The sequence below is a fragment of the Suillus clintonianus genome (assembly GCF_016758775.1).
Source record: "Suillus clintonianus strain FC179 chromosome Unknown DEU56scaffold_10, whole genome shotgun sequence".
Lineage (NCBI taxonomy): Eukaryota > Fungi > Basidiomycota > Agaricomycetes > Boletales > Suillaceae > Suillus > Suillus clintonianus.
In genome coordinates, this window is record NW_024539234.1 from 161,078 (window position 1) to 175,314 (window position 14,237).

At 49.5% G+C, this 14,237-nt stretch overlaps 7 protein-coding genes across 7 annotated transcripts; 4 read left to right on the forward strand and 3 right to left on the reverse strand.

The window, feature by feature from the left end:
- Window positions 1-142: 142 nt before the first annotated feature.
- DEU56DRAFT_908676 (uncharacterized protein) lies at window positions 143-2,102 on the reverse strand (the record flags this gene model as incomplete). Its single annotated transcript, XM_041357027.1, has 18 exons — window positions 143-223; window positions 278-295; window positions 348-363; window positions 418-435; window positions 488-505; window positions 558-575; window positions 628-715; window positions 768-784; window positions 838-925; window positions 978-1,065; window positions 1,118-1,135; window positions 1,189-1,206; window positions 1,259-1,276; window positions 1,327-1,474; window positions 1,537-1,762; window positions 1,815-1,832; window positions 1,885-1,971; window positions 2,024-2,102. 18 exons carry the CDS (start codon window positions 2,100-2,102, stop codon window positions 143-145), a joined length of 1,062 nt encoding a protein of 353 aa, XP_041212643.1.
- A 790-nt stretch (window positions 2,103-2,892) lies between these two features.
- On the forward strand, window positions 2,893-3,492 carry DEU56DRAFT_908677 (uncharacterized protein; the record flags this gene model as incomplete). Its single annotated transcript, XM_041357028.1, has 4 exons — window positions 2,893-2,916; window positions 2,973-3,018; window positions 3,068-3,328; window positions 3,386-3,492. 4 exons carry the CDS (start codon window positions 2,893-2,895, stop codon window positions 3,490-3,492), a joined length of 438 nt encoding a protein of 145 aa, XP_041212644.1.
- Window positions 3,493-4,270: 778 nt separating this feature from the next.
- DEU56DRAFT_27720 (WD40-repeat-containing domain protein) lies at window positions 4,271-7,096 on the reverse strand. Its single transcript, XM_041345435.1, has 10 exons — window positions 6,832-7,096; window positions 5,731-6,784; window positions 5,549-5,660; window positions 5,310-5,489; window positions 5,095-5,250; window positions 4,934-5,041; window positions 4,815-4,879; window positions 4,731-4,767; window positions 4,499-4,674; window positions 4,271-4,443 (listed from the first exon to the last, which is right to left on the reverse strand). Exons 1-10 carry the CDS (start codon window positions 6,944-6,946, stop codon window positions 4,398-4,400), a joined length of 2,049 nt encoding a protein of 682 aa, XP_041212645.1. The 5' UTR covers window positions 6,947-7,096; the 3' UTR covers window positions 4,271-4,397.
- Window positions 7,097-7,247: 151 nt separating this feature from the next.
- DEU56DRAFT_728804 (uncharacterized protein) lies at window positions 7,248-8,743 on the forward strand (the record flags this gene model as incomplete). Its single annotated transcript, XM_041348061.1, has 6 exons — window positions 7,248-7,384; window positions 7,440-7,857; window positions 7,915-8,033; window positions 8,085-8,226; window positions 8,284-8,370; window positions 8,426-8,743. 6 exons carry the CDS (start codon window positions 7,248-7,250, stop codon window positions 8,741-8,743), a joined length of 1,221 nt encoding a protein of 406 aa, XP_041212646.1.
- A 509-nt stretch (window positions 8,744-9,252) lies between these two features.
- On the forward strand, window positions 9,253-10,236 carry DEU56DRAFT_27939 (uncharacterized protein). The gene is made up of 2 exons (XM_041345441.1): window positions 9,253-9,845; window positions 9,918-10,236. Exons 1-2 carry the CDS (start codon window positions 9,537-9,539, stop codon window positions 10,086-10,088), a joined length of 480 nt encoding a protein of 159 aa, XP_041212647.1. The 5' UTR covers window positions 9,253-9,536; the 3' UTR covers window positions 10,089-10,236.
- A 1,361-nt stretch (window positions 10,237-11,597) lies between these two features.
- Window positions 11,598-12,875, forward strand: DEU56DRAFT_779881 (uncharacterized protein). The gene has a single exon (XM_041351924.1). It carries the CDS (start codon window positions 11,755-11,757, stop codon window positions 12,853-12,855), a length of 1,101 nt encoding a protein of 366 aa, XP_041212648.1. The 5' UTR covers window positions 11,598-11,754; the 3' UTR covers window positions 12,856-12,875.
- Window positions 12,876-13,106: 231 nt separating this feature from the next.
- DEU56DRAFT_977719 (uncharacterized protein) lies at window positions 13,107-14,108 on the reverse strand (the record flags this gene model as incomplete). Its single annotated transcript, XM_041359663.1, has 2 exons — window positions 13,107-13,576; window positions 14,010-14,108. 2 exons carry the CDS (start codon window positions 14,106-14,108, stop codon window positions 13,244-13,246), a joined length of 432 nt encoding a protein of 143 aa, XP_041212649.1. The 3' UTR covers window positions 13,107-13,243.
- Window positions 14,109-14,237: the final 129 nt, after the last annotated feature.

Consider the following 14,237-nt stretch of genomic DNA (forward strand, 5'->3'; position numbering starts at 1 on the left):
TCTCAATGTCTTGAGGACACTTGCGCAGCAAGCAGTCTCATCTCGCACATTTGGGAAATTTCAGGATAGTAAGATTGTAGATGAATTGGGTGCCTGGTTTCCACAGACTCATGTGAGTTGTAGGAATGTTCGAAAATTCCTCTCATTGATGTTCGACGGTCGCTTGCAGGGAGTACGTCTGTTGGCCATCCCCGCTGGTATGCTGATATAAGGTATCATTGATCTGTTGTCAGTTTGTGAGTGAACTGATCCTATGTCGAGCTCGAGCCTCGCTGACCCAACCCATTGATGATCCCTTGACAGCGCGTGAGTGTCTTGATCCTATGTCGAGCACGAGTCTCGCTCACCGAACCCATTTCTGATCTGTTGACAGTTTGTGAGTGTCTTGATCCTCTGTCGAGCTCGAGCCTCGCTGACCGAACCCATTGGTGATCCCTTGACAGTTTGTGAGTGCCTTGATCCTCTGTCGAGCTCGAGCCTCGCTGACCCAACCCATTTGTGATCCCTTGACAGGACGTGAGTGAACTGATCCTATGTCGAGCTCGAGCCTCGCTGACCCAACCCATTGGTGATCCCTTGACAGTTCGTGAGTGTCATGATCCTCTGTCGAGCTCGAGCCTCGCTGACCCAACCCATTTGTTATCCCTTGACAGCGCGTGAGTCTCTTGATCCTCTGTCGAGCTCGAGCCTTGCTGACCGAACCCATTGGTGATCCCTTGACAGTTCGTGAGTGTCATGACCCTCTGTCGAGCTCGAGCCTCGCTGACCGAACCCATTGGTGATCCTTTGACAGGGCGTGAGTCTCTTGATCCTCTGTGGAGCTTGACCCTCGCTGACTCAACCCATTTGTGATCCCTTGACAGGACGTGAGTCTCTTGATCCTCTGTCGAGCTCGAGCCTCGCTGACACAACCCATTTGTGAACCCTTGACAGTTCGTGAGTGTCATGATCCTTTGTCGAGCTCGAGCCTCGCTGACCGAACCCATCTGTGATCCATTGACAGCGCGTGAGTGTCTTGATCTTCTGTCGAGCTCGAGCCTCGCTGACCCAACCCATTGGTGATCCCTTGAAAGTTCGTGAGTGTCTTGATCTTCTGTCGAGCTCGAGCCTTGCTGACCGAACCCATTTGTGATCCCTTGACAGGGGGTGAGTGTCTTGATTCCTCTGTCGAGCTTTGCCCTCACTGACCCAACACATTTGTGATCCCTTGACAGGGGGTGAGTGTCTTGATCTTCTGTCGAGCTCAAGCCTCGCTGACCGAACCCATTGGTGATCCCTTGACAGGGGGTGAGTGTCTTGATCCTGTCGAGCTCGAGCCTCGCTGACCTGACCCATTTGTGATTCCTTGACAGAGCGTGAGTCTCTTGATCCTCTGTCGAGCTCGAGCCTCGCTGATCCAACCCATTTGTGATCCCTTGACAGCGCGTGAGTGTCTTGATCCTGTGTCGAGCTTGACCCTTGCTGACCGAACCCACTGGTGATATCTTGATAGTTCGTGAGTGTCTTGATCTTCTGTCGAGCTCAAGCCTCGCTGACCGAACCCATTGGTGATCCCTTGACAGTTGGTGAGTCTTTTGATCCTTTGTCGAGCTCGAGCCAACCCATTTGTGATCCCTTGACAGGACGTGAGTGTCTTCATCCTCTGTCGAGCTCGAGCCTCGCTGACCGAACCCATTGGTGATCGATTGATCACTTGACAGGGGGTGAGTGTCTTGATCCTCTGTTGAGCTCGAGCCTCGCTGACCCAACCTATTGGTGATACCTTGACAGGACGTGAGTGTCTTCATCCTCTGTCGAGCTCAAGCCTCGCTGACCAAACCCATTGGTGATACCTTGATAGTTTGTGAGTGTCTTGATCCTCTGTCGAGCTTGAGCATCGCTGACCGAACCCATTGGTAATCCTTGACAGTTGGTGAGTGTCGTGATCCTCTGTCGAGCTCGAGCCTCGTGGACCGAACCCATATGTGATCCCTTGACAGGACGTGAGTGTCTTGATCCTATGTCGAGCTTGAGCCTCGCTGACCCAACCCATTGGTAATCCCTTGACAGACCGTGAGTGTCTTGATCCTCTGTCGAGCTCGAGCCTCGCTGACCCAACCCATTGGTGATTCCTTGACAGTTGGCGAGTGTCTTGATCCTCTGTCGAGCTCGAGCCTCGCTGACCCAACCCATTTGTTATCCCTTGACAGCGCGTGAGTCTCTTGATCCTATGTCGAGCTCGAGCCTCGCTGACCCACTGACCCATTTGTGATCCCTTAACAGTTGGTGAGTGTCATGATCCTCTGTCGAGCTCGAGCCTCGCTGACCCAACCCATTTGTTATCCCTTGACAGCGCGTGAGTGTCATGATCCTCTGTCGAGCTCAAGCCTCGCTGACCCAACCCATTGATCATCCCTTGACAGGATGTGAGTGTCTTGATCCTCTGTCAAGCTCGAGCCTCGCTGACCGAACCCAATTGTGATCCCTTGACAGGACGTGAGTGTCTTCATTCTCTGTCAAGCTCGAGCCTCGCTGACCCAACCCCTTGACAGGGGGTGAGTGTCTTGATCCTATGTTGAGCTCGAGCCTCGCCGACCAAACCCATTTGTGATCCCTTGACAGCGCGTGAGTCTCTTGATACTCTGTCGAGCTCGAGCCTTGCTGACCGAACCCATTGGTGATCCCTTGACAGCGCGTGAGTCTCTTACTCTGTCGAGCTCGAGCCTCGCTGACCGAACCCAATTATGATCCCTTGACAGGACGTGAGTGTCTTGATCCTCTGTCGAGCTCGAGCCTCGCTGACCGAATATATTGCTAATGTGTTGACACTGCCAGCGCGTAAGTAGATTGATTTCAAACCATTTCTGCTTTTCTATCACGATTCATCAGTCTTACCGACACGAAGATAAGGAGATGTGGTCCACATTACGCTCTCTGGTACGTCTCATCGCTCGCAGCCTGTCCACATAGTTCTCATGCTCAACGTTTGATAGGACTCTGGCTCATCCACATTGGAGAACATTGTCCAGTTTGGTTCTGGTGAGATTCAGGCTACATTGCAACGAGTCTACTCATTATTTATAACCAGCTGCTGTTATTATCTTGGAACACGCATTCCATCTTTGGGACCAGCAATTCAATGCTCACCAGGAGTCCGTGCACCCTGTCAGTGTTGCTCTCCAGCAGTACATGGTGTCTCCAAATGCAGCTGCTGCCAGGGAAGCTCTGAGCTCTGTCATTCACACGTATCAAGCCCACTCTCGGTCCATAGCGGGGTTGATACACCGCTCTCGAAAGAAGGAGCAATTCATCAACACAGTTATTGATGTTATTTTACAACATCGCCTGCGTATGTTTTAATTCTCTTGATTGTTGAATTCATGCTGATCTGTTGGTCACCAGCAAGACCCTGATTCTAGGAAATCCATCACGAAGTTGGGAGTTGAGCTTAGTGTCTGGGCCGTGACTGCAGCTTTCTTGACTGGTATGAGGAGGTGGAACGACACAGATTGATGTGGCTGGGCAACAGTATCCAGTGAAGCTTGTGAATGTTTAAACCGTTTGAATCATTATGTCCTTCGCAACCCCCCGGCGCTCAAAGCATGTATCGCTCCACGCCCAAGGATGCCCCGCATCACGAGCAATTTTGCAAAGGGTCTGTAACTTCACCATGGTTCCAACTGGATCAAAATCGTATACGATCTTGTCCTGGACGTATTGTAACAGCGGTTCCTTCCTTTCCCACCTATGTGATAACATAACCCCACTGAAGTACTTCGCAACCGCGTCCTTGATGGGCTCTTTTTGAATGGGTGCATGCGTCATCGATGAAGATAAAATCTTTGTGTATTCCGGGCTTTCCATGAAGGAATTTATCTGTTCCTCTCGATCACATAAACGCCCAGTGGAAGTGTTAATTAGCCGAAGTGGGGCGTCTGCCAACTGAGCAAGAGTGGCGCTTCGGATGGCGTCCTCCACATCAGACGGACTGACATACTGCGGACGCAACTCTGGAGAAAGTGTGTTCATGATGCTCATGTTGACACATGAGCGGTCCATAGCTTACCTCGTATATCCGTGACGGGTGCATTGTCCAACTTCAAGAGCATGGTTTGGAAGGCCTCAATTGCTTCGCCATAGCGTTGTGCATTATGAAGCACCGCATGCTTTAGTTCGTACCCAAGATAAGATGAAGCATTGAGTTCGACAACCTGTGGATTGACAGTATAAGCATAACTGTTGAAGAAACCACAAATATCGTCCGCACCTTGTCTGCGTCGTGAAGGGCCTCTGCATAAAATTTTCGGCCCAAATTTGCCCTACTGCGGTGCGCAAAGAGGGACTCGCATGAGAAATCCAACCCTATCCCTGCCGAATACAGTTCAACAGCTGTCTCATACTTGCTCGCAGCAACAGCCTCATCCCCCTTTGCGAGACAGAACACAATGCAGTTTTTCTTGAAGGCTAGAAGACCCCGGAGTAAGTGCGGATGTTCAAATAATATAAGATCCCAAAGCACTTGCCAGTGGACCATTTAAGGTAGCTGTCCTTCGGGTTCTTCGGGTCCTTGTTAATTGTGTTCGTCATGTAATGGTGAGATTCAACCGCTTCGATCACTCGACCAGCGCAGAGGCATGCATTGCACCGTCTTTGGTTGGCGATTGACCATAACGAATCCAAGTCCCAGCCGAAGAGCTGTGCAGCGCACATGATCAATCAGTTGTGATCTCTGCACCTTAGCAGTAACGTACCACTGTGAATATCTTGCACTTGGGTTTACATGGTGTTCTGCCAGATAATAAGTTGGTTATACTGGGAATAATACGATTGAGTACATCGGCACTTCATTATACCGCCCATCCTCGAAAGCAATTATTGCAAGCTGCACGCATAGATACGACTGACAAATATGTTCGAGAGTGAGAAAACTCGTGAAGCCTGGCATAAAGCTCACGCTAACGACACTACATAGAAGTGTATTTGAGTGTTGAAAAGCGGTGGAGAGGTCTCGAACTCGCCGCATTGCCTCGTCGTGGCGACTGGCATTGAAAAGTGCAACAGCCTGATTGAAGTATTAGTATGACAGACGGACTATGAAAACAGTGATGAGAGTACCTTAATCAATAGTAAAAGATCAATAGTAGTCGGATCACGATTCGAAAATATGAAAGCGAGATCAAAAGCTTCCATCGCGTCCCAGAGCTGCTCGTTGCCGCAAAGAGCGATACCCTTGCAAACGTAGCCCAATAACGAGGGCTGGATTGCAATTGACTGTGACAAAGCTGAGTCAACCGGTCGTCAACGGCGTCATGATAGGCAGAAGGTCTGACCTTGATTGCGTCTTGAAGCGCATTGTCCCACTCGGAATTTCGTGCCCTTACGATTGAGCGATTAGCATAGGAATCGCAGTTAGCGCCATTTGCATCAATCTCTTGGGTGAGCAAAAATTCCGCGGCATTCAGGTCTCCAGTAATGCATGCATTGCGGACCGTCGTATTCATAGCCAGGATCTGCATGAGCTATGGTCACGTTCCGTCATAAGCAGATACATCGAAAGCAAACATCTCACGCCAAATGATATTAATGAGAATCTGTCCAGAGACTTCATGATTTTCCGAGAAATGACTGCTTGTGATGTCGTTATCACCGGTGGGCTCGTAGTTGTGGTTGTGACCGCGCAGCTGTATCACCAAGTAGCAGGGCATATATGAATCGAAAGGCACAACCAATAGAGGGCAAGAACGTACCTACGTGTTACTACGAGAAAGAAGTTGCTGTCGGTGTGTTTCGTCTACCTCTGTTAGCCATTCCTCCACCTTGCCTTGCTCAAGTATGTCCTTGATAGACTGGGACCGAATCTTCCCTTTCTCGTCTCCGCTCACGAGCAGTTCTCCATTGGGAGAGATTGCGATACAGCGAACCCCCGCGGTGTGTTGGAGTGCCTGTCCTATCTGCCGGTGCGTCTTTGTGCTCCACAGCCGCACAGTATTATCATCCGAGGCGGTAGCGATAAAGGAGCCATCAGAAGAGATGGCGAGCGAGTAGATGTGGTGAGTGTGGCCGGTACATGGATGACTGATCTGATCTCCATTAAATACATCCCAGAACTTGACTTCTTTGTCGTATGAGGAGGAGACAAGTTGCTGGCCGTCATGTGACCACACAACACTTCGAACCCGATCTTCGTGGGCGTTGATCTCAAGAAGAAGTTCGGCGTTATCGATGCGCCAAACCCGTATGGTATGGTCATCTGATCCGGAAGCTAATTTCAAGCCATCCGGGCTGAATGCGACACTCAACACAAAATCACTATGGCCCTCGAGTGTTGAGATGACAGCACCAGTCTCCGCATCCCATACAACAACCGTTGAATCGTTCGACCCGCTGGCGAGTCTCTTGCCATCGGGGGAAAAACATACAGACCACACCGTACGTGTATGTTTCACCAGCGGATCGAATACTTTCTGCTTGCTCTCGACGTTCCAGATGATGATAGTATTATCTACTCCACCGCTGGCAATTCGTCTGTCGTCTGGTGATATGGCGACTGATCGCACAGTGTCCTTGTGTCCAAGAAATGCTTTCCCTATCGATACTCCTTTATGCATGTCCCAGATTTGCAGGGTGCAGTCCCAGGAACCAGTGACGACCCGTCGACCATCTTTAAAGAACGCGACTGCCGACACTACATCCGTGTGCCCTTGCACCGTCCGCGCTGTTGCCGGCGGCGTCGGCGTCGGTCGTCCTTTCACAGTAAGATACACTTGTTTTGCCACATTAAGCATCCCTGGCTTGCCACCTTGACCTAAGAGACGATTAGTGGCATTTCCATCAAGTTGACGAGGAGCGTACTTTGAGGATATGACAACGTCGTCCGATACCTATGCCTGGGCTCATGCAAACCTGTGATAGGCTCGTGACGCCCCGTGACCTGATGCTGACTGATCCTCTGACCAACCAATCTCATTGTGCCCACAGAGGAGATTTACGATAATTACCAGCCCAGCTGATGCTCTGGACCAAAGAGTGACGCAGTACGTTGACACAGCCTAGTTGGTTTGATCTGTCTCCGTGCGGCGCGCAGGCGTAGTCAGCACGAGTCTTCCTTGGCCCCTTTTGGCAAATATTCAATATTCATGCGGCTGAACGAAATGTCTCTCTTGCTCAACAGATAGTTGGTTCAACTTCTTTCATCAACGCCTTGTTTGTCGTGAATTGGGCCGGAAAGATACTTGGATCTGATCATTCTTAACTTAACACTTGTACAGATGGCGGTCATCAGAGTCATAGTAGTGGGTGCTGGCATTGCTGGTCCCGTTCTTGCGGTCTTCTTAAAGACTAGAGGCTACGACCCCATCATATACGAAAGACTCCCGAGTCCAGGAGAGGGTGGACTCAGTTTCATGTGAGCACTCATCCGTCCCCTTCCTCATAAATGTTGTACTAAAACAGTGACGCAGGCTGCAGCCAAACGGTCTCCGTGTCTTATCACTCATCCCCGGCCTCCTGGAGCAGATCCCCGGCCGTTCCCCAGATAGTATAATCCACTGTTCCTCATTGGACGGAATTGAGGACATTCTCGCCGACAGCGATATTTCACCAGATACTATGCGAGAACGCTTTGGCTTCCCCATGATCGGAGTCCGGCGTGTAGAGTTTCATCGCCTTTTGATCGACACGGCGGAAAGGCACGGTATCGAGATTAAATGGGGCCACCAGGCTATCGAATTTGAGCAAAGCGAGGACGCAGTAGAAGTCACCTTTGCGAATGGCGCCAAGGACACAGCGAGTTTTGTTGTAGGCTGCGATGGGCTGCATAGTAATACCCGAATTGCACTCTTTGGGAAAGAGAAGGCAGATTTCACTGGATTGGCGCAGGTGCGCTCGGTTTGGTGATGGTCCTGGAACGCAGGCTGATATTCAAACCATTTGCAGTTCGGTGGGCTATCTCCTACACCTCCTGCTCTTCAGGGAAAGTTTGCGCTGGTGAATATTTATGGGAATGGCCGCCATATGGTTTCGTACCCTGTTGCGGAGGATAAGCGTTCATGGGCGTAAGTGCCATCTTAATCACTTGTTTGTGGTCTGATTATCCTGGGGTTCAGGATCACTACTCGGGAAGATGAGGTCAAGGAGGATTGGAAAACACAAAACATGGAACAACAGAACGAAATTCGAGGAGGACCCCTTTCTGCTTGGGGGTTCGGGGCCGGAGATATGGTAAAGACCGCCCAAAATATCGTGAAGGTCAGTTCCCTCTCGCAACGAAACTTCAATTCTCTGAAATGGAGGTCTTGCTGGCAGTATGGCCTCTATGATCGACCTGAGCTCAAGTCGTGGTTCAAGGGAAGAATCGTTCTTTTGGGCGATGCAGCTCACCCCACCAGTCCAGTATGTAATTTCACCATCGAGGTTCCATGGCGTTGATCAATATCATTGTACCTAGCATCTGGGACAAGGTGCAAATCAAGCGTTCGAAGACATTTACCATATTATGCGGCTTTTCAAGATATACAACCCCTCTGCTGCCCAGCCTTCAACAGAGTTGTTGTCACAAGTCTTCACAGATTACCAGGATCTTCGGTTACCGCGTACATCCGAGCTTGTGAGGGGGGCTAGAAAGCAAGGGGAGGCTCGAGTTGTCGAAGGCATCGATGCATGTAGGGCGAGAGATGAAACAATCCGGGCAGGGCCCAATGATGATGCGGCGAGGATGGCATCCTATGAATTGTTATCTGGACCGTTTAAGAACAGCGAAATATAGTGCCTTCAGCGTCCAGGGCTGCTGCTTGGGCGTCATGGCGTAAAAAGGGATGTTCACCAAAGTTGAAAGCACAAGTTGCGATGACAAGCATGTGGGTGATACTGTGACTAATTACTGACCGAGAGGCACGAGTCGAGTGTTCACTTATGCGATCTAGTAGGGCCAGTTGAGAAGCGGAGACTTGTACCACTTCCCTCGCACCAGCAAACTTTGATAGTACTACATCGGTCACGTTCAGCGGCTATTTTTCGGCTAGTTGCGTTGCTGGAATGTCACTGTCACGGCAGTTGTCAATGGTACGGTCGAAACCTTATAATTATACACACTAGTGCCGCTGATGGTTCTATGACTTTGCGTGCATGTCGATGCATGTCTTGTTATGTGTTTCATCTATTCTAGTGGGCTGTCCTGGCGTACATCATCCTCTCCAAATACTGTCTAACGTTGCATACAGAATTTTTGCTGTCTACTCTACAAACACTTGTTACTCGTTCGTCGACTAGTGGGTGCTAAACTCCATAGAAATAAATACGTGAGTCGACGGTCAGAACGAGTTCGTGTTGTTGCCGGCCGCTCTACGTTTGCTGTGCTACATTTGCAGCTGCCAGTGCCGCAGGTATCGCACCTGTACCACAGTTGCGTGGCTTCATGTCGTACGAACTGCCGTATGCGATGGCGTAATGGGACACGTCGTGGAAGAGGCCGAGCAAGAAGGTCGGCCATGCAGGTTGGGCGCAGGCTCTGACCGTGAAAATTCATCCATGCCTCAACTCCACCAATTGTAAGACGGACCATGGACGAGCTTAGACCCAGAGGTCCTCCCGCCAGGCCGGCAAGGACAGCCTGGATCTCAACTTCAGTGCTACTGAAACGGTGGTTTAGTACTTACACTACGAACGAGGACTACAGCCACTGCGCCAGGACCCCATCACTCCTGCGGAGGATCTGCGCCAGATCTCGCTGGTTCAGTGATGGTTTGGCTTTCACCAGAATCACAACCCTTGCCATATTTTGCCCATCCGTGTGTCACTATAGTTCGATGACGCAAGCAGAGGGAGCCGAGGTGCATACGAGGGGTTTGCTGGCAGCCCGGGTAGGACAGGTACGTTATTTGTCGGCTCTGTTTGGTCCTTCTCCACTTCTCATGCTTGACTTGCTCATTCGGTGCCGACAGAACATGATCTTGTTGAGCGACCTTCCAGGAGCTGTTATGCACCCCAGGCCTGGGCCAGCGATGCAGACAGAGTACCAATGTTCTTCGAGGACGGCAGGATTTTTCGGTCGTCATATCGCACCTAAGGCTGTGTTTGATCATAAAAAAAGAGATTTCACTGATCGAACTTAACTAGGAGATATGGAGAACGGCATCCAAAGTACAAATCTCGCAGAGAATCTGGTCTTTCGTGGCGTTCAAATGTGTCATCCGAGTGACTGCTTGCGCCCCACCACCGAAGCCTGTTTGGTTCAAATTGAAGACTCGTGGATTCGTGTCCCCGTTCTACCTAATTTTATGTGAAAACTCGCTTCTTCATCTAATGCTCATTTTGGTGATACGGGCGCTTAATGGTGTGTATATAGTATGGATGTCATCGTCATATAACCACCAAACTCGCCATTCTCTCGAACCCGTCCTCGAATAGTATGACCCTCATCTCAAATGATCCCAAGTGGTGGCCGCTCATTAATGCGAGTCGCATTGCCAGTTATCTTACAGGTTCGTGGAGAGCTACTTGTATGATGACGGTTACTCGATTTAACCTTTGCGGTTTCGTAGTGGCCTCATCTGCCGAATTGATATTTGATTGTGGTAAGTAAAATAGTATTATTGAACCATTTTATATCCTTACTATGGTATTTCTAGCGCTGACATTCACCCGAGAGGTGGGTTGATGTCACTACCTGAGCAACCATCTCGCTAATAATGGGTTCAAAGGTCGAACTGGTCTGGGTGAGTAGAGTCCAACATCAGAATAAAAGCGCGAAAATACGATTCATTGCAGATGCAACAGTGGTCCCTGATGATCGTTTTGTATTTCAGTGTATGTTGCGTGCATCACAAGTGTCATTGGCAAGTTGTGCTTACTTGAAAATATGCCAGGCACGCTACATTGGAATGTTATATGCGGTGTATGTTTGGAAGGCAAGCAAAGCATTTGACGTTATACTAATTGGCCATCTCTCTCAACCAGCATTGCCAAACTGTGTACGTCTCCTCACACACCACCGTGTCCTTTCTCTGATCTGCAGCATATAGCAGAAGTTCAGACAAATCTCGGTGACAGATATCGTGAGTTTTCTACGCCAATGTATGTCGTATCCGTCTACCCACCCGCACTCACATGTAGGGGTGAGTGAGATTCTTGACCAGCCTGTTCGCTCACCATAACGCGTAATGACTTCTATAGATGTGAGTGTGTTTCGGGTGTGATTCTCAGATGCTGATTACCGATGTTGCATAATTTATCAGGCCTTGTTTTATACGGCGCAATGAAATGGATAAATGTTGTTGTGACTGCGGTCCTGGGCGGTGAGTTACGCGGCTGCAATACCTTTACTTGACTGAAACGTCATGCAAGTTATCATGATTGCTCGACTGCATGCTATGTATCAGGGATCCAGACAACTACTGATATTTCTCACTGTCGTGTTCCTGGCTGTCAACATCACTGATGTAGTGGTTGCCGCAATAACAACGAGGCGCGTTTCAGCGGGTAAGCTTAATTATGGATGAAAGACTTCAGTGTGTGAGGCTCATTGACGAATACCAGAGGAGCTGGTTCTCTCTGGCACCTTTCAGTGCGCTATTAACGGTGAAGGGGATGTCCTACTTCTCGATTCCATCGCATGGATAGTCCCCACTTTATGGCAGGTTCTCGCACTTTGTCACTGAGTGTTTGATTTTCAGATTGCTCAAGGACAGTGGAATTTGCCCAGGAATACATCAACTCAGTAATGGATCATGTGATGTGGTGATTGTGGCCCTTGTTTACGCTCCGACCGGTCCACAATTCATGAGGCAAGTATTAAAGGCAGAGTTCCTTCAAACCGGCTTCGCATCTTACTCGCACGTCATGAAGCCTATTACCACATTTCCATTTAGTTACCTCCCAGTTGAGCTTGTCCTCATCGTCCTCAGATATTACGTGCAACCCACATTTGATCAGACTGATCCATATTACTCTAAAAGTCCATATTCTAATGCACGCGCCCTCTGTCATTTCTCCAGAGCTGTCAGGCGGGCGGTACTTCCAGAACTCCTCCGTACCATACTGCTTGGGGACGATGACACAGTGAGAGCGTTCGTGCATGCTCTACATATGCAAAAAATGTACGCGGAGAAAGCAAACCACCTCCGTTTCGACTACATTCCCCATGTGCACAAGATCTGGATCGGACCCCATGGTGTCCGCGATCGCCACATCCCATCCTATGCACTGATTGAGTGTCCGCTTTCCATCAGCCTCCTCTCTCCGGTGCTACTCGCTGCACCATCCATCGGCCTTAACTGGACAAGTATAGACCTTCTTGAAGGATGTCTGGAACATGCATGGAAGTCCCGTGCAGCTACCCATGCCAACAACGAGCATTCCCCACCTCCCTGGAACACCCAAACCCTGATCCTGTCGCATGAGCCCCTCACCAGCGGCGCACGGTGGGGGTGCCTCACGGACACTCCCCAGGGATCTGCGTTCCTCGCATCAATCTCTCACCTCTCAACCACCACAAACACCCTCTGGTCGAGGGCATCATCCTACCGCATGCCTCCGTGGATGCAGGTCACTCCATGGGATTCTTTCAAAAACCTTCAAATTGTCTCACTGCCGTACTTGCGCGCTATCGAACCCCTCGTTGAAATCAAGCTGGTGAACAGACATGAAATCAACGTGCACGTCGAGCTGTTGACATTGCCTGCATCCCTGCTAAGGGTTCACCGCAAGTGTATTCCCCAGTTCATGAAGAAAATAAAGGCGTTGGATCAGAGAAGTTTCGGAGAGGAGATTATTCATTCAGATGGTGTTCATTTAAAGGTGCTCCCTTCTGGCATTGTGCTCCCTTCTGGCATCTTCTGCCTTACTCATGAGCGGAAGAAAGTTTGGGCAAGCATGTTGTAAAGTGGACTTGGGGCGTTATGATATGATTGGTATTATGAATTTGTACATATATCCACTTCTCGGCACCCTATGGACATTCTTTATGTACTACATAGTAAACGCATCCTCCTAAAATTACCGCTACTTTGTATAGTGAGTCTCATCGTCCGACTTCTACGATGAAGTTCTGGCTTCAGTGTAAATACTAAAATTTATTGATCCCGCATGGAATCGAACCGGTGTTTAATTGTTTGCTTTGTTCACCGTCTATCAGTGTTGCTCGTGCACTTGAAAAGGCACGCGGTTGTTCATCAAACCCACCCCCGATAGTTCAGATATGAGCTTGTATGAGCTGTGTTCGAATTGGCTTCCTCGAAGGCGGAGGTTCGGGAGACGAAACTCAATGATGTTAAAGTAGGTTCCTCTTTGTCGGCTGGCGCGGTACCGAAACCACGGGGATGCCTGCAATCATGTCGCCAGCAAGTAAAGCACCTGCTGATACTACTGAAGCAGTACCAGCAGCGCAAGCGCCTCCGATGGTTGCAAACATCTCCCAGGACTCGTTATGGCTGAACTCGTGACTCTGCACACTACGCGCTTCGAAGTGAAGCGGGAGACTCGCCAGGTGCGTTCTCCAGCGTTCTCCGGGTTTGAGGTAGTTTTTCCAATTAGCAGGGACGCCTACGAAGAAAGCAATGTGTATGTCTTGGTCAAGGTCATTGATTAGTGTTACGTCAGGCATCTTTTGTTGGAGGGTAGAGCAATGCGATGTGAGAGCAGATTCAATGCAGGGTGAGGACGAGTACGAGTACGAGTACTTACGCTAAAATACAAACAGAGCTGGAATCGATTGTCCTGGTAATGGGAAAGAAACGTTAGAGCTCTGGGGAAATGAGGAAGTCGTGCGTTGACCTCGAGACTATAGTATTAAAGGCCTTCAGAAGCTCCCTTTGATGTTCGGCCGGAAATTTCACTATTGGAGACCCAAAGATCATCCTTTGTCCAAATTTTGCCTGTCCCGTGCCTCGCAGATCATAGTAAGCCTGAATATACTTCAATGTAAGGCACAGTCGTAAAGACTGCGACGTTAATGAAGTCGTCTTCGAGAGTCCCCACCCAGAATCATATATTTTGCAGACTGCGGTTGAAGCGAGTCGTAACTCGTTCGTACTCACCGTCGACTCATCTCGGAGGAGTACGTTAAAGGCCTGAGATCGGTTTACTTTTCCGAAGAACGGTAGCGCCGCAAGGCTGTCAGTTGGACCAAGCGGCATGGTGAGCACCTAAGATAGACCTCGTTCATACACCGGTTCATCACGTGACCTAGCGTGACATTTTAATCAATTTGCATATAACTCGTTGTACACAAAGTGTGAGCAAAATCTGTTCCAACAATATGTGAG